Genomic DNA, 22931 nt, shown 5'->3' on the forward strand with positions numbered 1-22931 from the left:
AATATTTACATTTACATTTACCTGCAATCATTATTGGTTTCTGAGATTAGGGGAGTGACGCAGAGACGGGTGGATACTACGAATTATATATGAAGATAATCTTACAACTTAACGATGAATCTGTGTAAAAGTTTCCCACGTAAAAATCTGAAATATTTGACACTTGCTTCATTAAAAATTCAAATGTACGCCCAATCAAGATATTTATACCCTTTCAACTTTAGTCGATGGTCTTATGACACAGAGAAGTCAGGAATGTAGTTACCACAATTTTGGAGAAATCTCCAGGGCACATCTGTCTCCTGCCTTCCAGACAGGCAACAGGCTCCTCCTAAACCTGCTTGCTTGTACGAGTAATTTACATCACAAACACGCTAATGGTGTGTTGTTTAACGTGTGTAATTTACTACAGTTCCTGTACTAAACAGGAAACTTACTCAGACGGAAACAGTTCCCATGTACAATGCACTGCGATGCTCTTATAATGTATCATTTCATTCTAGTTTGAGTCATGTTGCAGACCTTACCTTACACAAGCCACTGACGCACACCCATCGCTCGCTGTTGGCACCGTGGCATGGCGTCCCGTCTACTGCCGTCTTGTTTAGCGTCGCATAAAACCGGAACCCGACTGCCCGGCAGTTCAGTTCGCACTTGTTAGGAGCTGCACACAAAAAGAGCTACAAATAAAACCAAGTCTTAGCAATGAAATGTTCCAAATAGCTGTCAACTATCAGTCCAAGATATCTGTATATTCTAGGGGCGTTCCGTAAATAATGCCCTCCTATTTTTTTGTGTTAATATATAACGTCTGAGATGGATGTTGGTGGTATTGTAGTAAAGGTTCAACCTTCCCGCCGATGTACTGTTAGTTTGTTTGTCGTGCGACAGATAGTGACAGCAGAGCAGTCTACCAAAATGGCGTCTGACATAGAAGTGCATACGAAACAGAGATGTGTTATTGAATTTCTCACTGCCGAACAAATTGTACCCACTGACATCCATCGACACTTGCTAAAGGTGTACGCAGACAATACAGTGGATATCAGCACAGTGAGGCGGTGGGTAGTGCGTTTCAACAGTGGCGAAAGTGAAGTGCACGGGCGTCCCTGCTCAGCTGCCACTCCTCACGATGAACAGCGCCTCATCCAGGGACTGTCAATTCTGAACGCTACAAAACGACGCTGACTAAGCTGAAAGCCCGCATTTCCCGAGTCAGGCCAAAGAAGCAGGCGACCTTTTGCTTGCAACACGATAACGCTAGACCCCATACAAGTTTGGCGACCACCGCGCACATTGCAAAGTTTGGCTGGAGTGTCCTACCACATCCACCTTATAGCCCCGGTTTAGCACCTTCAGACTTCCATCTCTTTGGGCCTAAGAAAGATGGACTACGTGGGCAACATTTTCCAGACAACGATGCTGTTATTGCAGCTGCAAGAAAGTGGCTAGCCTCTGCTGGAGCAGACTTTTACAGGCGCGGCATACAGGCTCTTGTTCATCGTTGGCAAAAGTGCATAACGAATGGTGGTGATTATGTGGAAAAATAACTGTAGGTAGCTGAAACCTTGCTCTGTTTAACTGCATTATTATGCTTTCTGTATCTGTTGTAATTTTCTTTAAAAAATATAGGGGGCATTATATACGGAACGCTGTAATATAAACTTTTCTGTTTCATGTTCCCTACTGCGGACCTAACGGAGTAACCCCGAAGATATTACGACATTTACTCCGTAGTCTTAGCAGTTGGTACGGTAGCCAAGACTGCAGCTCCGATGTACAAGTATTGCAGTAGAACTGTTGGATGCGACTGGAATTCCCTTACGAAATCATTTTTCTTAAATGCATGAGAATACTTTAACTCCATAATTTTAGCACAATCCCTCATTCAAAATTAAAGTGCCCTATACTGTGGTATGAAAAGGAAAGCACTAATATCCCAGGAAAGAAAATATTCCAGTACATGTTAAATGTAAAGTGGCCCGCGGTAGCGTAGTTGGTTGAGGCACTATGCTATAAGCCGGAAGTTTGGGAGTTCGAGTCCCGATGAAGTAATTGAATTTTTCAATTTGCCTAATTATTCGAGCCATACTATGGCCCTGGGGGTCGATTCAGCCTCTAACAGAAATGAGTATTATGAATCTTCCTGGGGGTTAAAGGGCGGCCGGTGCGTAAGGATGACAACCTCACCACCATCTGTGACCCGATTATCTAGAAAATGTGGGAGCCTCAACGTCTCATTATCCAATGTATCTCCACGGCCTACTACAGGGATAGCTTTACCAAGCTTTCAAATCATTTCTGCGCCTGAGTAAGAAGCCACAGGTGCACTGAACTCCACGAATTTCTGGTATCTACACTCCTAGAGGTGAGTCCTCTTGTAATGCATCTCAAGTCGAAGCCAAAAGTTCCGGTCCTACCGATATTCTACATCAACTTGTAGTCAGTAGCCCGAACATGCAAATTTTCGGAACTATAAAAGTGAAAATGTCAAGAATGAAGAGTTGAAAACAGTGGAAATGTGGACCCAGTTGGCAGTGAACGGTAATTTTATGTGATGATGCGCTCCTCTGATTTAACGTCTCTCGAACGTATATTTAAACTAATTTCTAAAGCATCACCATATTTGCAGTCGTACGTTATATATATATATATATATTGTTTTTCCTTGGCACTACAGCGCCAGTGGGCCTAGGCCTACCTCCATGAACTTCTCCGTTCACTTCGGTTTTTCTAGATCTTACACATTCGGTAGGACTCCTTGGGCGGGTGATCAGCTCGTCGCNATTAAAGGTTCTACACATTGCAGAGAAAAAAGGGTTATATTCGTGACCTTGCTAAACAGGCCTATAAACCATTTTCACAAGTGTTCAAGACAACATAATGTATCTTAATTACATAAGAGCCTTGCGACGAGCTGATCACCCGCCCAAGGAGTCCTACCGAATGTGTAAGATCTAGAAAAACCGAAGTGAACGGAAAAGTTCATGGAGGTAAGCCTAGGCCCACTTGGTCTGTAGTGCCAAGGGGAAAAAAATACGTAAGTAATTCATATCATCTGCTACTACCGAAACGTAACATGGCTCAGTGTGTAATTAGGACGTGAATTCTGAAAGCTAGTATTTCCCAGCGCAGTGTTTCAGCTTCTGAAGGTAGGACATATAAAAGCATAATGTTCCCTCTTGCTTCGCATAAGCGCGGAAAGTAGTTCTTCACATTCTCTCTGGAAATCCGTGGGCAAATGCAGTACTATGCGTGAAGTACATGCAGCCCGATACACGTCAACAAGCTGGGTGCACCAATCCAGTGCAGTTCTCCCTGTGAGCATGCAAATAAGTGAGAGCCCTCACAGAAGAAAACAACTTGATACACTGATGCTATTCGACAATACAGAACAACTGATGGAATCTGCCTTCGATATGAGCTGACCGCAAATTGACTACACGGGCTTGGCATGTCTTATGATATCCGCTCATAAATATTTCCCCCCGATATGATCAGAGTTAACGATGCGTGGGAACACGAAACGACTTCTTCCTTTCGGACAGAATCCTTTAATAGTTTTTCACCCACTCTATAGCAGTGTTGTACGGGATGTCTATTGATTAAGGGGTATCATGTTGCTATAAACCTGCGGTGCAATTTCAATTGGATACAGACTCCACAATTTGGAATGGAGCAGGGTGCATGATATAAAAAATTAAAAGTTGTGCCTGTGTTTGGCTAATTAATTACTACGCCATGAGAGTGTATGGAGGAGTGGATGTATAATCCACGTTTTCTTGAACTCGGCAATAGTTGGAGGTGATTGGTCAGCTTCACGCCCCGGCCGCTTTACCCCCGGGGAAAGAGCCCCCGGTACCAATTGAATAGTAGGTTAGGTGGGCCCCTGAACCGGTCTGGATAACATGGAGAAGAAAAAGATTCTTGACACTACTGGGACTCGAACTCCGACCCCTCGGTCGTCCAGCCCGTAGGTAGTCGCTATAGCGATCAGTCTGTCCAGGTCTCTGTACATACGTAGGCCGAAGTTGTGTGTTGAACATGTTTCAGACTTCTAGTAGAAAGTTTATTAATTCTTCCAAATGTAAATTATTTATGAATATCAAATTTAAGTATACGCCGAAGAAACAGGAGAAAGTTATTTTGACTTCCTGTTACGAGTTGAATGTAGGTGGTTATGAATAAAGCAAACGTAGCGCCGTTAGCGGATGAAGCACATTCGTATGAAATGTGGAGGTCAAACATAAGAACTCGAGAAGGATATGGAAGGATATACAGAATGTCCGGATGAAAGGTATCCAAAATGAAACAATTATATTTCGGAAAATAACTGTTATACACGTATGCAGTTTATGTCATCGCAAACGAAAATTCTGATTTGTTGTTGTTCATGCCCGGCTTACGCGCATGCGCCTCCACGTTTCTGCCACCATGTTAGGAATCACCTGGACAGAGAGATGGCTGGGAGATGAATTTGCAGAGGTGGATCAATCTCTTGGCCCCCAGGTCGCCAAATTTAGCATCACTGGATTATTCCTTGTGAGGTCATGTGAGGAGCATTGTCTGCCAGGTTAAGACCAATGACTTTACACCCGAAAGTTGTGGCTACCGTAACACCAAACATGCTTCAAGCAACGTGGGACGAGGTTGAATACCGTCTGGATATCTGTCGTGCCACCAAGGAAGCCCTCACTGAAATTCGTTGAGAAAGTTACATACTCAGAAGAAAACGTTGATAAGTTCCTCTTATAATTGTGTAACCATTAAATGAGTATAATAAATGTTTTCTGAGATATAATCATTTTATTTTGGATACCATTCAGCCAGACACCCTGTATTTATGACGAGTCTCAGAAACGTAGGTTACAAAGGATGGAAAATGAAGTAAGTGGCTCAGGATTGTGCCCAGTACCGGGCCTTCTTTTTTTTTTATTGCTAGTGGGGTGGGACTAAGTCCCTTGTACTGCGGCCACTTCTGGTCTATTGTACCAGCCCCAGATGATAGGTGAGGGTGATTGTGGAGCAATTGGTGGAATGAAGATTGGCAGGGGAAACCAAAGTACTCGGAGAAAATCTGCCCCAGCGTCACTTTGTCCACCACAAATCCCACTTGACCAGACCCAGGATCGAACCCGGGCCGCCGCAGTGGGAAGCCAGCGACTAAACGCTTGAGTAATTGCGCGGCCCAGTTCCGGGCCTTAGTACAAGCGATGTTGCAGTTCAGAGGCCCACTAGCGGGGAATTAGTCTCACATACTTAACGAAACTTCATTTCATTCATTGCATTATACTGACTCAGCATATATAAATTACCTCAGCGCCTGATACAATGACAATACAATTACCTGGTAATTACTAGCTTATTATACATAAATCTGTTTGTGGCTAATGGAGTCGTACAGCGTCTGCAGAGCAGCTTCCTGTAGTCCCCAATTTCATGCACTGCATTGCACTTACGACACGAGGTTACGGCGAAGGTCACTTGTTCGACTGAAAATGATTAATGGCGGGTTTGATGTATGATTGATGTTGTTGGTGATTTTACGGTATGCAAATTAAAAACACTGCAACGAGTTGAGATAAACGTTTATCATGAAGAAAGACGCGATGTCATTATGCCAAACATGGAGATAATCACGGTGAGGAATCGTTATTGTTTATGCTCAGTAATGTGTTACTAAAGGGACAGGTGACGCCCAGTGAGATGTTAACATGCTGGAAGTCGATAAAATGTTATTTGTGTCTCAACAAACCGTGTGATATTAATTAAGTGCACACTATACTGGAAAGTAACAACCAATCCTGTCACGACTGACGAAAACAATATTCAGTTATAATGAGACGGAAATCAGGAAGGAAGGACACAGCTGCTAATTGGACGCCGCACTGTGCTGCGTTGGCAAGAGAACGTGTTAGGGCCCTTTGTCTGAGAATGCAAGAAACAGAGGACCATGGAAAACTGTGAAAGGACTAAATGAAGAAACAGGAACAAAAATAAAAGAAAAATGAAAATAAAATAAACATGAAATAATGAAATAAAGAAAACAGAAATTCGGATGAAATGAAACAAAGCGAAAAAATAAAGAAAAAAAATAGATAAAAGAGAATGTGAAGCAATAAAATAAAGAAAAATTTAATAAAGAGGGAGTTACGGAAACATTAAAGGAAAAAAAGAATAAAATAAGTCTAAAGTGTGTGTATTTGTGTAATAAAGAATGTAGCTGAATTTGAGCACTAGAAGATGGCGCTGTTTCATAAGCGTACTAAGTGAAAACGTGAGGAAAACTGCATACTCAATTCGTACAGTGCAGATAGTAACAGGCCGACATATCAGATTTAATATTATTTTTCATTTGCAAATTCGCACATCCCACTGGTCTTGATGTGCAGTAACTGGGGATTCAAATGTATTCTTTACAAAGTTAACTGGGAAAGACAAGTGCGGAAATATGACTTTTAAAAGGATTGCAAAAACTTTCCCGCCTGTACATTGTGAAACACGACCATAGAACATTCATCAAACGGCAGGGAAAACCGGAACTGCGGATAAAGATACGCTGCTACGAAACGTACAGAAAATGACATACCACACGATTTGAAAACGCATAATCAAGTTTAAAAGGCGTGGAAATGAACTGAAGGGAAACCAAATTTAAGTTCATTCTTCGAAATCGTCACATAAGGCAAAGGCGAGCAGAGCGAAGACATTTTATCATACATCGGACATCGGACCGCGCCATAGCTCAAGCGGGTAGTCACTGGCTTCCCACCGCGGCGGCCCGGGTTCGATCCCGGGTCTGGTCAAGTAGGATTTGTGGTGGACAAAGTGGCGCTGGGGTAGGTTTTCTCCGAGTACTTCGGTTTCTCCTGCCAATCTTCATTCCACCAATTGCTCCACAATCACCCTCACCTATCATTTGGGGCTGGTACAATAAGCCAGAAGTGGCCGCAGTAAAAGGGACTTAGTCCCACCCCACTAGAAATAAAAAAAAACATATATCGGACATTAAAAATGGATTGCACGTTCCTCAGTTGATTTTCTGAATGGCAAACTTTATGACCGTTGTCCTTCTGGGAGTCGTAATAGAGAATAATATTACAATGACGTTAAAATGCATTTACAGGAATAACTGTGGCACAAAATCATGATTATTAAATGATTCATAAATTTTATTTATATATTATGAAATTTTAAATCACCTAATTCAATTTCAAGGTCACTTAATGTGTTTATGTTAACTATATTGGAGGCTTGTGAATGGTAATTACACGAATTGGCCAAAGCAGGCTCATAAGCAGAGGCCCCGTAAAAAGCGTACTCTCTGGGACTGAGGTGTTTGATATTGTCACGTGTTGGGTGTATAATGCGACAAATAACTTCACACCGTATTGGATATGGCGAATTTATTGAACATTCGCTCTTACTTTTACACAATTTACAATCTCACAACTACTGCCATCAGCAGTATCACAATTATGCCTTCTGCTGTAGTCAGTACCATTCACTCGGTACAACTCAATAACAATGGATTTCAACCCACTCAGGCGAATGTTAGCTGCAACTGACTGGTTACTCTCTCTCTAGTAACCGGCTCAATACTCACTACTCACTATTCTAGTAGCTTCCGCACTGACAACACAGAAAAGAGTTACGAGATAGCTGCCACTGTTGCGTAACGTCGTGTTTACAGGCGTTGCTAGGGAACGCTGCCGAGAATTGTTTATTGCTGTGTAGTAACCGCGGTGTCCTCTGTTACGTCACTGTGGGAAGTGCTGTTATTTCATCGCGGGAGGCGACGGAGTGTTTACCGAGCATTGCGTAATAATGGAAGGGTTGGGAGTATGTGACGTCACTCGCGAGACCGCAGAGTTCACGTGACCCCTACTTCCCGTTGCCCCATCCACGTCACATTATTATTTCTTGAAATTTCCTGGGAACTCTTGGCATGTCTGTCAGACAAACCGTATGCAGACACATGGACGCATATAGGGAGCATTCCTAAGAAAGAACACTGCGTATGTAATGAAACGTGCAAACCAAAGGCTCGTAAATTGGGATTCACTTATGGGGCGAGGGGATATTGACGCTTACGAAAACTCACCGTCAAGAAACGGCTCCCAGAGGTAGGTCCGTCCCATGAATTTCTTTCCATTGAAGGTTTCGCACTGTGCTCTTCGGAAATCCATCGATCCAGGCGGGCACAGCTGGGGGCAAAAAGCATATAGATAATTAACACTGCTGGTCCTGGGTCTAATTTATAAAATATACTATTTATTTTCCTTAAATACTTCCATGATGACTTTCAATTTCTGTTGATCAAACATTGGATTGAATTGTAAAAAATGTCAACAGAATATCAGAACTTTAATTGTTTCTTGCATCCTGTTGTGTATTTAATCAATATTAGAGTCAATTTTACCGACCACACAACATATTTTTATTATTATTACACTACATGTTTCGACCTCAAGTGGTCATCCTCAGGTGTACGAACACAGTTGTATAACTACACGCAATCACATTCGTCTTTTTTACTTATTCCATCCTGTATCTTATTCAGCCCCACGCTCAATAATATATCAAGGTTCCTCTCACAAAACACAAGTTAAAATATTATTCTAAATGTCAACGGTTAAAATTAAAATTTAAAATTTTCGTAAATCGAATTTCAATTCTGATCACTAGTTATGCTTTCATTTTCACTTGTTATTCAGTAACCATCATAACAAGGACCGTAACAGATCCAGTAACATCAGAGAACGCGTTAGAACAGCGAGACCTCCAAAAAGTGAAAAATGCAATCAATATAATANTAACTACACCACATTCGTCTTTTTTACTTATTCCATCCTGTATCTTATTCAGCCCCACGCTCAATAATATATCAAGGTTCCTCTCACAAAACACAAGTTAAAATATTATTCTAAATGTCAACGGTTAAAATTAAAATTTAAAATTTTCGTAAATCGAATTTCAATTCTGATCACTAGTTATGCTTTCATTTTCACTTGTTATTCAGTAACCATCATAACAAGGACCGTAACAGATCCAGTAACATCAGAGAACGCGTTAGAACAGCGAGACCTCCAAAAAGTGAAAAATGCAATCAATATAATATAATTGAACTTTAATTCATGAACTTTTAACCAATAATATAATTAAAACTAGTTAAAGTGAACTTGACGCAGTGTTGAGCGTAAGTAGGAAGTGACTGAATAACAAGTGAAAGTGAAAGCATAACTAGTGATCTGAATTGAAATTCGATTCACAAATTTTAACTTTTGACATTTAGAATAATATTTTAACTTGTGTTTTGTGAGAGGAACTTGATATATTATTGAGCGTGGGGCTGAATAAGACACAGGATCGAATAAGTGAGAAGACGAATGTGATTGCGTGTAATTATACAACTGTGTTCGTACACCTGAGGATGACCTCTTGAGGTCGAAACATGTAGTGTAATAATAATAATAAAAACATGTTGTGTTGTCGGTAAAATTAACTCTAATATTGATAGAATATCAGAAGATATTTTTCTGCTTCAAAAATTATGAAATGCTTAGCTTATTCAGGGGTGAAAAATTTTACGTTTATTAATGCTGCATTATGTTATAGCATGGATAGGACGAAAAGTTTGTCTTCAGTGCAGGAGGACAGTTTGGATACTGTTGCGACATTCATCACCGTGTTCCAGGAATCGTTTCACTATGAAGCATCATTTCGATAACATTATTATTAACCACCGGTCAGGTAGTAGAACCCGAAGGTTCAGCAGTGCTAATACCATTAGACAAAATCGTAGTCAGTTCCGTCCAATACCAAGACGCAATCTAATTCCTTAAGAGAAGTCTCAATTTTCTACTACCATTTTACTCTCGGATTTCAAAGTAACGATCTTCTGGGAGATTTCCTTGCCTATTTCTCCGTGTTCTTTACATGTAGTTCACTACATCACGTCGCCTACAGCATAATGATGCCACCAGAACACACACGTAAAACACCATACAGACCGCCCACCGCACAAGGCATTTACACACAAACGGTAAAGAAATATGAAGGGTCCATCTAAACAAACAACAAAATTTTAAATGAATTGAAACATATACTGTTTGCTACTTGTTTTAAACATGCCAATGTTATAAACCATTTTAAAACAACATGTACATATCATACTTGAGAATTATTTTCTTTCAAGTGTTTGCCCCCTTCTGATAACTGCCGACACCGCCGAAACATCTAAAAGTTTTATTCGTATTAAAAATTGTTGCACTTGATGGAACTTATTCTTTATTCATGTGTTACAAAGTGAAACGGTTCAAGTAAATGTGCTCTGCTGGAAGACTCGCACATAGCTCTAGAAGCCGTGCCTACCGTACACTTTGGCAAGTGTACAGGTTATTGTAAATTTCATATCAACGGATATTTTCTGTGAGGTCTGCAGAAGGAAACAAAACAGCTACTCGTGTGTGTATAGAGTGAATCTTAATTACATATGTTAAATACAATTACCGTCTTCTACAATTTAAGCAATGCCGGTCACAGTAGCCGCTCGGTCTACAAGTAAGGCAAGAACTGCCTTCGCTCGCTCGAACGTTGGGATCGTGGGTTCGAATCCTACTTAAGACATAGATGTTTGGTGTGTGTGTGCGTTTATTCTGCGTTTGTGCTGTCCTGTGTTTAGGTAGTGGTCTTGCGACTAGCTAATCACTCATCCAAGGGATCCTACTGTCTGTGAAAAATTACTGCGGAACTGAATAAGAGGGAAGGGCCCTAAATGGGCTGGAAGAGCCACTGGAAAAGAATAATTTAAGCAAGCAGAAAGTTTCATATAGATGCATGGTCGCGCAACGGCTTCGTTAGCGAGATAGCAACTACGAGGCAACACAGCGGAATGGATGAAGCGTACGAAGCCATTATTGTTGATGTTTTGGTGTTGTGATCTGCATTACGGGAGATAAGTTACATACCGAAGAATGGCGCAGAATGCTGAGTATTCATTCAACAGACCGACAGATACAGTATTACTGTAGAGGGAAACAGGGAACAAGGCATCCGCAACGGCGCCATCCAGAGCGCAGGGCTCTCCTATTTACCGTGGCTGCTGGATGACGTACCATCACCATCGCGGCAGACAATGTGGGCACTGCATGACGGGGCTTCTGCCCCTTCTTCTTGCGCTGCCGTGCGGCATTTAGACAGCCACTATCTTCGTCGATGGGTTCGACCAAATGGGCCTGTTGTGTGGCCTTCGCGGATCGCGCGATCTCACTCTTGCGAGCTTCAACTTGTGGGGCCATTTGGACAGCTTCTTTTACGAGCAACGTTCTAACATGCGGAACGAACAGAATGCTAATGAAACCTCTGCAATGACAATTTGCTACATGTCCCATGTCTTTCAGCGCACCAGGAATCACTGGCGCAACAGGGTTTTGTTATACAACTATCTACTGTACTTGTGGACCGTTTCAACGTCTTCTGCAAACCGTCAATAAATTTCCAGATGCCGTTTTGTTCACAGAAAATAAATTCCATACCTATAACGACGTTAAAGAGTTCCGTCTTTTGGAATATAACGGCGTGTAGTCTGTTGAAAGTTAAAGGATGTTGAGGAGAAACTTTTCGCCTCCGTCTTCAGGGTCGAAGAATAATTCTAGCAAGGAGCCAGTGCGGAAGCTTTCAAGATGGTTTCTCACTTGAATTATTGTTCTACCCCGACGATGGAGACAACACGTTCTTCCGAAATGTCAGTTGACTTTCAACGGACTACAAAGCATTATATCCTATAAGAGAACACCTAAACCACCTCTGTGAGAATCTCAAGTCCTGCAGGTACGTTTTTTGTGAACTATTCTTCTCGTGTTTCCTGTTGCAGTGTCTCGCTCACGAAGCGGATGGTCATTTCTGCTTTCCTTGAAGTGTAGAACACGTTGCTTATATTTCAGCTACGAAATGAAAACTCATCTTGTGTATATAATGCCCCTTTAATTTACCGTATTTACGCGTGTATAGGCCGTGTGCGTGTATAGGCCGCAGCATAATTTTCAGACAGAAATTATAGAAAAAATAATTTTCTTGGAATATTATTTCAGGAGTATTACACCCTGTATTATTAATTATGAATATAATTTTTTTAAAATGAAGTGTGATTTCGAATATTTCGAATATAAGCCGCGCCCCAGTTTTCCTCTTGAATTTTTGGCAAAAAATGTGCGGCCTATACAAGTACATGCGTAAATACGGTACTTATTCTCTAGAAATAAGAGGTCCATACAAACAAGTGATATTGCTTTATACATAGATAGGTAAGGCGCACAGGCTAAATGATGATTATCAGGGTAAAATCAAAATACTTGGAGAATATCTTCTGTTTAGTGCTGTACTCCTGTTCTATGCACTACAGATCCAACAAGGGCTGCCAGTGGATTGAACCCAGATCTCCGTGATAAGAAACTGACATCCAACAGTCTGAGATGTAGTAGCATTACATTTCAAGCGAATCAATTTCTTTACACAGGGAAATATTTTCATTCTCCGCATTTCATTCTAAGAATTATAATCACACCAATTGTTGACGTTCGAAAGGAGGTACGAACTTTTACTCCTTGCGCGAGAATCTATCTGATACGACCATGTACGGGTCATGCTCATAACTTAATATTCTTCACCAGCAAAGATTGTGATTACTTGGCGGACGTAACAGCCCAACGGAGACAGCTTAGCTTCTATTGGAAACGTCGCTGCAATGAGTATTTACTGCATTTCCTTGACCTTCCTGCTGCGCGGAACGGTCACGTGGCCTTGCTTCACAGGCGCTGAAGCAAATGCCCGAGAGGCCAGCCGAATTTAGTTCTTTCGGTTGTCATATTACCCGGGCGTGTTATTACCATTGGCATATTTAGAGCTGCAATACGTACAGCGGTCTATCTAATCGGTTGGGTAGTGAGTGGAAAGAAACGGAAATGCGAATCCTCGACTTCCTAAGACACAAGTCAAATGAGTTTCTAGAGCACCATTACCAGGTTACATATGCGTAGCTCACAGATGCCTAAACCTAACTCCTTCGAGCTGATTCCTTCTTGAGAAGCAGACAGTTGTGTAGCTACTGAAGAACTTCCCAACATTCTCTGGTACCCGAAGGTTCATCGTGTTCACAAGATCTCTTCACTGGTTCCTATCCTGACCCAGATCAATCCGGTCCATACCATCCAACCTTACCTATCTAAGACCCATTCAATATTATCCACCCACCTACGCCTTGGTCTTCTTAGTGGTGTCTTTTTTTCCGGCTTTCCCACCAATATCCTATATACTTTCCTCTCCTCCTTATTCGTACTACATGCCCTGCCCATCTCACCCTCCTTGACTTTATCGTTATAATTATACTTGGCGAAGCGTACAAGTTATGAATCTCCTCATTATGCAGTTTCCTCCAACCTTCTCTCACCTCATCTTCCTTCAGTCCAAATACGAGTTCTGACGATAAAGTTAGCGAACTCGCCACCGTGTGCTTGCCGTGGCAGCAGTGGACAGAAATCTCAGTATGGTTTGATGAAGTTGCATATCAGCATTTCACAGCTTTGTTGCTGTTGATCTATGGCAATCTCTTTCTGAGTGCCGTCTATTATTGTCTGAGTGTGTTTTTGAGTGCCGTCGTGAGAATGTCGGAGCTTGAATTAGAGCACTGTTTGTGAGGAAGATTTTAGCTGGTAAACAAATGACTGTGCTAGGACACCATCCATATTCACCGGATCTAGCACCCAGTGACTTTCTTCTCTTCCTGAAGATAAAGGAAATGTTGAAAAAGAAGGCATTTTGATGACATTGATGACATCAGGAGTAATACGACGGCAGCCCTAAAGGCCATTCCACAAAACCAAATGCAAAATTGTTCTGAAGGGTGAACTAGGCGCTGGCATCGATACATAGCTTCCAAAAGGGAGTTCTGAAGGCGAACACAGTGATATTCAGCAATGAGGTATGTAGCACTTTACCGCGATGAGTTCACGAACTTCATTGTCAGACCATGACCTGTTCTGAAACATCCTCAGTCTATGTTCCTCCCTTGATGTCAGAGGAAAAGTGTCACACCTATATAGAACCACAGGCAAAGTTATAGTTTTGCACAGCTTAATTTGTATGCTTTTAGAAAGCAGACGGGACGACGTAAGGTTCTGGACTGAAGAGTAGCAAGCATTACCCGAATTTTATCGCCTATTAATTTCCATCCGAATCAAATTTTGATTTGTTACTGTCATTTTCAGACATTTGAACTGTGCCACACTGTCAAAGCATTTGTTAGCTATCTTTATGTCTTGATTTTGCCCTGCATTTTGGTGACGAGGTAGCAACATGTACTTAGTTTTCTGTGTGTTTACTTCTAGACAAGCCTCCTTACTAACGTCAGTTAGAACTTCTGTAAATTTATCTATGGCATTTATGTTATTTTCCAACATCATCAACATAGACCAGCAGCTCTCGTGAATCAATTCATTTCCTAACGGCATATTCTAAAGGGAAGTTGAAAAGCAGTGGCGCTAAAGCATCTCCTTCGTTTAGACCATTTCGAGCATGAAACGTATGAGACAAATGTTTGCCTGTAAAGGCCTTAGCGTTGCTTTAATTTAAATATATTTTAATACCCCCTCGTATTGAATATTGTACAATACTACCCTCCTAACTGAATCATGGGCGTTTACAAATCCTTAAAGATGAAATATATATACATATACAAAGTTGTCGGTAAGAAAATATAAAACTCCGGATCTTAGTAATATTGTATTTCAGCGTCATATTGTGTGTGAACTATTTATCATGTGTTCCGTTGACACAATTCCTGTATAAATTTGATAAACTTATTCTGTTTTCACTTTACAACATGTTTCGGCCATTTCTGGCCATCATCATGTACGTTATTCTACATAAATGCTCTACTTTCTCTGCTACTATTCCCCTGCATTGGCCAATGTTTACAGGTTTAGAGGAAATGTCATATATGTCAATCACAGTATTAATACCAGCTGCACTCATGTGCAAGGGTACTTTAATAGCGAGGGTACATATTTTGTAGGATTTGAGGCTTTCACAGCGGTGACTATGAAGAAAGCAGTCTTCTGGGATTTGGCACCGTGTATATGTGGTGTTAACCGACGTTTCGGAGGAACGTATCGCCTCCATCTTCAGGGTAGAAGAAAAAATACAAGAAATCTGCAAGCGAAGAGACCGTGAGAACCGGTAAAAGCAGACTGTGTCTGCTTACACATAAATGCAATCTGTAAACTTCTTCACTAGATCCAATTCTGGAACACAGCCTGTAGAGGCAATAAACTTTTCCTCTTCTCTGTAGCAAGCAGATCAGCCCTGGGGCCCACCCAGGCTCATATTCAGGAGGTACCGGGGGCCGTTTCCCTGGGGATAAAGCGGCCGTTGCATGGAGCTGTGTCCAGTACCGAGGTCAAGAATGGTGGAGCTATACGTCCATTCCCCAACATGCCTTCATGGATTGGCGCTTAATAATTTAAGTACGGGTATAATTTTGCCTTTACCTTTTACCGTACAAATCACATTAAGGGCCACACTGCATGTTCATAAGCATCCCACGTGTGTTTCGTTAAGAGTACAAACCATATAAAATCAAGATACAAATAAAAGCTCTTAATCTTAATGAACTTCTTCTGTACGGCTAACGTCTTAGAGAAAATGAATTAAGCATGAGCTGCATCTGAGAATCATGACAAATACGGGTTGCACAGACAGTAAGACACGATAATATTGTTGGTGAAGGGCTCAGGCTGGACGGCCAGGGTTTAATTCCCGGTAAAGACCACAGTACCAATATGGCTTCAAGTCAAACTCGTCCTCTTATCCCTGCATCTACTGCAGGGGCCAAGAACAGTGGAACGGTTCCGCACGCGTCTTCATGGCTTGGTGCTTAACTAACTAAGCAGAGGGACAACTTTACCGTTTTACATTTTACAGTACAGCGAAACCGCACTATGGAACATAGGCAATGCGTTAAGTCCTAGATTACTTTCAACAGAAGTCGAGGAAACAACGATTATAGATCCAAAGCGAGATACATCGATATGAGAAGCGCCGAGTTTGTTGACACTACACGTTTTAGTGATTCCTGCTGCATTTGTATACATGGGGGAAATACAAGCACCTAAGAACTGCGATATGAAGATAGGTCAGTGGCACAAGATGCAAGGCCAGCTGTTGCCTTTAAACAAGCCACTCGGCGCCAAAAGGGTTAAACCTGAACGTGATTAAGACACGAGATTGGTTGAGTATTTGTGGGTTTATTTAATGACGCTTTTCCAATTTCACTATTTGCACGGTGTCGAAAATATTAAGAGAATTACTACCGAGCACTTTCTAGTAATATTATTACATTCACAGGATGTGATGAGAAGGGCACCTAGCACGCAGGAGAAAAGGAACCACTCATATTCTGGTTCAACCTTAACGAAATATACATTACGGGAAAAAACTGGGCATAAATGAGAGAATATATTAAAATTAACCTAAGTGGAACCATTCATGAAGATATGAAGTTCACCGAACTGGCACAAGATGACATCCAATGTACAAGTAGTTTCCAAAATGTTACGAAGAACCAATTTCTTTATTACAAGTGTAGGTCTAGTCTTTGTAATATTTTGCTTACATCTTATAGCAGCCAATAAATAAAAAAAAGTGTAGGTAAAAACGCATACAACCCTGAGTACTGTGTAAGTATAAACTGACAGGTGCTGTTTCTACTCCATTCTGCGCATCGCGCGCACCTTACCTGGTCGTTGCAGATGTGAAAGCGTTTGTAGACGCCAACACATTGACTCTCCATGTGCGGGGTGTTGCTCCCAGAACTGTAGACTGCATTTTCCCCCGCATCAATGACAACTCGGCGCCTTCGCATACCTTCCAACCTGCAAAAGTTCACACTTCAGTCAGTTGTCCTTTCTCCAGCATCTGAATATACTGGAAAGCTCTGACAGATAGGTTGGGCACTGTCAGTACCTTCTACGGACTAGGAAACCCTACTTCCGTTTTTAGGTTGTCCTTTTACTAACAGCTTTTTTTATTTTTAATAGCAAAGGTTGGGACGTTTTCAATACTAGACTTGCATTATATTGGTTGTGTTTATTAGTGAAATTATAGTTCATGGCCTAGGAGACCGCGGTTCGACTACTGGATTTTTTCTGTGTCATTTCTTTCAGACTGCCTCTGCGGCGCAAGCAGTCTCCTGACCAGTGGTTACCGAGTGCTCTTTCGCGGGACAAAGCGGAAGGAGCTTGACACTGAAAACGCGCCTCAGACTGCAGCCGATTTTATGAATGCCTGAACCTTCACTTCTGCTCCCCCTCGACGCCGTTACGTGGTGCTGTATCGGTACTGCTGTACTGAGTCTGGGCTGAGAGGCCCTATATATATTTTATATACATTTATTAACATGTTTAATATGTAAAATGTAAATATCCTTTACATTATGACAAATGAATTACTACTGCAAACAATGACTCTGACAAAAGACAGACCCGTCCTCTCGTCGGAGAGTGCGCCCCATAAAAACAAGACCGACTCTGTCAAACAGTAATAAATATCTGGTCATAAGCCCCAGATGGGGTTCGACACCAAGAATGACTGACTGCCTGACCGTCAGTCGCAATGTGACTTTGACTTGACTAGAATGAGAACTGAAAGTTCCCGGATGTGGCAGTTTGCAGAATAATTGAGAAGAAATGGCAGTAAAGGAGTTAGGCTGTGCAAAGAAAACTTCATAGTGTTCTGCATTTACAGTGGATTGTTATGAATCCGTTGCCAGGACTCGATTAGTGAATACTGAGAATCCTAGTGCGTGTGCACCAGTGAACTGTGAAATGTACATCAGCAATAACGCTGTATCACTTCTAGTTTCGAGTCAGTTTATAAGGTGTCAATAAATCCAATCATCCAATTCAAAACCCGGCTATAAGTCACGCTCACGCCCCTACACGTGCCAGTATGGAAACACACTATAAACATTCCTATAAATTATGCATGAGATACTTAGAAGCCAACAATTACAAACATGAAATGGGTGCGTGATTTTGAGGTTACAGCTTATAAATTTAACATAGTAAGGACATGATATAAATCCTTCCCAAACATATAATAATTCAATTCGTGTTTATTTATGTGCAAACTTAACAGCACAGTGGCCAATTTCAAAGTTAGCACGAGTACATAGAAATACACAAAAATTAAAGAGCAAAATAAAAAATATGACAGTCTATACAATATCAATAAATTAGTAACAATTCCAAGAAAAGAAAAGAAAAACAAAACAAAAAAAAATAGCCTTAACATGTGAGAAAAATAAAATAAGTACATTTCGAATGGTTATTCCATTATGTGATGAGAAAGGACAATATACATACATACACACATAGAAGTTAATAATAATAATAACCCAATTAATTCTTATTTATTCGTGTGGCAGCTCAACATCCTAATTTAAATCAATTCAATTCATGTTTAATTACATACAACTTAACAACACAGAGGCCAATTAAAATGTTAGAATGAGTACATAGAATTATATAAACATAATTAAAAAACAAATACAAAATTTGGTTGTTACATAATGACAATAGATTAATAATAATGCCAAGAAAAATAAAGTTAACGTTAACAGGAGAGAACAACAAAATAAGACCACATACACAGAAGTAATATTAAGAGTATCATTAACAAATATTATTAACAATTTTAGGTTCAGTGTCACTGACAGAAACTGTTCCGATTGCAAATATGTCGAGATCTTTACCCACCGCGTTGGCAGCATAGGCGCACCGAGCAGGACAGTGTTTATTAGAGGGACAAACACCAAACAACAATAATAATAATAATAATAATAACAATAACAACAACATTAATTCAATTTCAATTCGTGTTTATTTACGTGCAAACTTAACAGTACAGTGGCCAATTACAACGTTAGCACGAGTACACAGAAATACACAATAATAATAATAACAACAATAACTCCCTGCAGCGAGTTTGCAATTGTAACCATTATTACAATGATTACAATTGTAATCATTGTAAGAGTTCTCATCCCAGTAAAACTGAGACCCTTGACTTAATAATGTTGTGTCTACAGATTACAAACTGACAGAGCCTATCTGTAATTTCAACAACAGAAAACTGGTAGGAATGGAAGCCTGTGCAATAGGAAAGCAGGGTTTATGAGTTGTGTTTTAATGCTCCCATCTTTGTGGGAAAGCTATCCGGGTGGAACAGATAATAAGTTAGGCAGTGAATCTGTTAAACGCTGCACGCTTTACAGTTGCTGTATCTTCATACAGTCCTACAGCAGCAAGTGTAAATAGCACTTCTTCAGTCTCCACAACAATCAAGCAATTAATAAGACAAGTTTATATACCCTATTCTAATATATGTATAATTGAGTCAATGGTTTCGTGGACTTTCACTCAGCAGTAGGCTGAGGAAGATATTAAGCCTCTGGCATGCTTCCTGAATGAGTAATCATTTCTATTCTCAAGACTTCTCCCTCCCTTGCAGAGCATTCACCATAGAACTCGTGCCTAGGAGGACTACCGTCAGGGACGGCCGACTCTGCTTAAACAAGCGTAGGAACATAAACTACTCGTACAGTTTCGAGGATATGCATGCTTATTTTTCAGATGTATTCTTCTGTTTCTATATCCTTCGTTTGTCTAGTCCGTAATATATGTTATGCTGTGGTACGGTACTGTACATACAGGCCTTGTGTTACCTGGTTACTTTCAACAGTGGATAATGGAGACATCAGGAGCCTGAATAGCGACTGGCTACTGGCTGGATAACCGAGAGGTCGGAGTTCGAGTCCCGGTGGAGTTAAGTATTTTCGCTTCTCCATATCGTCCACCCAAACGCCTATAAAATGGGACCGGGAGTTCTTTCCCGGGCGTAAAGCGACAGGGTCGTGAAGCTAACGACTTTCCTCCAGCTAGTTTCGAGGTTAGTTAGTTAGTTAGTTATTAGAGAGGGTGGGTTTCCCCATGCACTTAGACCTGTAGCGGTCATTGTGCTTCCCTCTATGATTTCTACCAGCCTCTATATCCTACCGGTATTGGTGCTTACCATCAGTCCCGCCCAGCCAGCGAGACCGGCTCTACTGGCTGAGAAGTATCTATAATGCTTCCCCCATCTACCGGAGGTATTAGTGACTGCTGTTGGGCGGCAAACGTCCGCAATTTTGGCTCAGTGACCTCCTTTGGAGGTATGAGGTTCTTTTACATGCCGTAAAGCTACGACACGGGACTCACGGCTTAAAGTCCCTCCCGGAGGACTTGTTCTCTGAATTTTTCCGCCCTTAAAAATTCGACGACCTCCGCTGGGTATTTTAACCCGCGTACTACGAGTCATGAGGTGGGATAATTTCGAGGTTAAGAAAACGTGGATCAATACATCCACTCCTCCATACGCCTTCATGGCGTAGTGCTAAATTAGTTAAGCACAGGGACAATTGAGACATCTGTGCAAAACTAATGAAAATAAATATGGAACCCATACTTAACTTCGTAAAAAAAGTTAAAGCTACAGCTGTAACAGACCGTGAAGGCCCATAGGGCTGTGAGACGTCGAGGTTCTCACATTTTCCAGACAGTGGGCCCACAGATGGCGGTGAGGTTGTCAGTCTCACGCGCCTGCTGCCGTTTACCCCGCAGGAAGATTCCTGGCACTTCAATTCTGTCGAAGACTGAGTCAAACCCAGAGCCATAGTCCGGCAGGATGCTTTAGAACAACTGATAATTTCAATTGGAACTCGAACCCGTGACCTTCCGACAGTGCCTCAACCAATCATGGAGAATGTATACCACTGTAAAAGTAAAGTAAAAAATAAAGCTATCCCTGTAACAGGCCGTGAAGGCCCCTCAGTAATTGAGATATGTCACTTCGCAGACTCACAAATTACAACTTCTGATCCTGTCATCCAATATAAGACATTTTTTCTAGAAGCTAAAAGAACCATAACCCATTTCAAGTTCCCTGTCTGGATTAAGCAGATGTTTGCAGAAATCACTTCTGGACTAGTGCTGCTCTATGTCGATCATGATTTTAGTTCTTATGGAAATCCATGTCGCTGCTTTTTAATCTGTTTAAATTATTAATTAATAATTCAATTTTAATTTTTAATTTTAACGCGGTAGCGTAGTGGTTGAAAGGCTATGGTACAAGACGGAAGGTCGCGGGTTCAAATCCCGATGAGGTCATTGGATTTTTTCAGTTGACCTAATCCTTCCAGCCGCACTAGGCCCTGGGGTTTACTCAGCATCTAACAGAAATGATTTTTTTTCCTTGGCACTACAGCCCCAGTGGGCCTAGGCCTACCTCCATGAACTTCTCCGTTCATTTCGGTTTTTCTAGATCTTACACATTCGGCAGGACTCCTTGGGCGGGTCATCAGCTCGTCGCAAGGCCTCTACCTGTACACAAACACAGAAAAACGCACACACACAAACTAAACATCCATGCCCTGAGTGGGATTCGAACCCTCAATCCCGGTTTCCAAGCGAGCGAAGACAGTACATGCCTTAGACCGCTCGGCTACCGTGACCGGCTAACAGAAATGTTTACCAGGAATTAATTAAATAATTTTCCTGGGGAGTAAAGCGCGGCCCACGCTTAAGACTGACAACCTCACCGCCATCTTTAAGCCTACTGTCTAGATAATGTGGGACCCTCAACGTCTCACAACCCTATGGGCCTTCACGGCCTGTTGTAGGGATAGCTTTACTTTATACTTTATTAATGGAGATTTAAAAATATATCCTTCAATAATATTGGCTGATGTCAGAGGTTTATAAAATATAAGTCAAACATTCACACAAACATGACAGAAATTTGAGTGATGTATTTGTGACCCAAATGGCAACGCTGCTGACTTCGTATTAAAATCATAATTGTATAGCAACGCGCGTTGGAGCTCAAGAGGAAGCATTCATCTCCCACCGTCAACCTTCACCTCGTTCCATCGAACAAATTGTCTCAGGCGGAGTTGCTTCTTACTTGGATTCAGAAAATGTCTGGTTCGAATCTCGGTCGGGACACCAATTATCCTGACTGAGGCTTATCTGTGGTTTTCCTCGGTCTATCCAGGAAATGCGAGGATAATACCTGAAATAGGCCACTACCGCTCCCTTCCACATCTTGACCAATTCATCATTCTTTAATGATCCTATTGCAACATTGAAATGGTACAGTGTCGTTAAAGAAAGTCACTCTTTTCTTTCTTTCATATCTCTACCTCGTTTCTTCAGCTCTCCTTTAGAGCAGGGCATGAGGTTACATCTTCATCCTTCGGATGACACAGGTTTCAACATGGTGCGCTCCCATCTTTGTAAGTATGCTAAAACTGCTACAACATAAGATACACGTTAAGCTCAGTCATAAACCTGTCTCATACTGTATTGTCACATGTGTTGCTTACCGGCGGCTGCGTAGCAACGGATCTCTGTTGAATTGTGTAATCGCGTGTTTACAGTGCCGTAACCTATCAAAGGGCATCTTATCTGATTAAACTATTCCGGCTTTCAGCAGACAAACTCCGTGGTTTTAGTCAGCAAACGACCTATACCGACCGAGCGACCGCCGTTCGTCGGCGAAGTTAGTGCCAACTTTAGGGGATAGAGGGTCTCGCGTGTCAGCGCAACGAATCCCAACGGCCTTTAATTTCAGCTTTTTAGACCGGAGCCGCTATTTCCTTGAAATAGCTCTTCAATTATCATCATAAGGCTGAGTGGACCCAGTTTCCAGACCCACTACTTCTCAGGAAAAAATCCTGTAGATTCGCCGGGAATCGAACCCGAACCTCTGGATCTGTAGCCAGGAACTCTGACCACTAGACCATAGAGACGGTCATATATATATATATATATATATAT

General features: G+C 41.5%; 1 protein-coding gene and 1 long non-coding RNA gene across 3 annotated transcripts in view; one reads left to right on the forward strand and one right to left on the reverse strand.

Annotated features, from left to right (window-relative positions):
- The window catches only part of LOC111866065 (thrombospondin type-1 domain-containing protein 4), a 645883-nt gene that overhangs the window by 370967 nt on the left and 251985 nt on the right, over positions 1–22931 (reverse strand). For both annotated transcript variants that reach the window (XM_033752085.1, XM_023854611.2), the window contains 3 exons: positions 16793–16928; positions 8105–8207; positions 528–664 (listed from right to left, as the gene is read on the reverse strand). In XM_033752085.1, coding sequence (XP_033607976.1) covers positions 528–664; positions 8105–8207; positions 16793–16928 — 376 coding nt within the window. The remainder of the gene's footprint in view (positions 1–527; positions 665–8104; positions 8208–16792; positions 16929–22931) is intronic.
- The window catches only part of LOC111866067, a 269485-nt gene that overhangs the window by 169448 nt on the left and 77106 nt on the right, over positions 1–22931 (forward strand). The gene's annotated exons all lie outside the window — the stretch shown is intronic.

The sequence above is a fragment of the Cryptotermes secundus genome, unplaced genomic scaffold (assembly GCF_002891405.2).
Source record: "Cryptotermes secundus unplaced genomic scaffold, Csec_1.0 scaffold318, whole genome shotgun sequence".
In the NCBI taxonomy this organism is placed as follows: Eukaryota; Metazoa; Arthropoda; class Insecta; order Blattodea; family Kalotermitidae; genus Cryptotermes; species Cryptotermes secundus.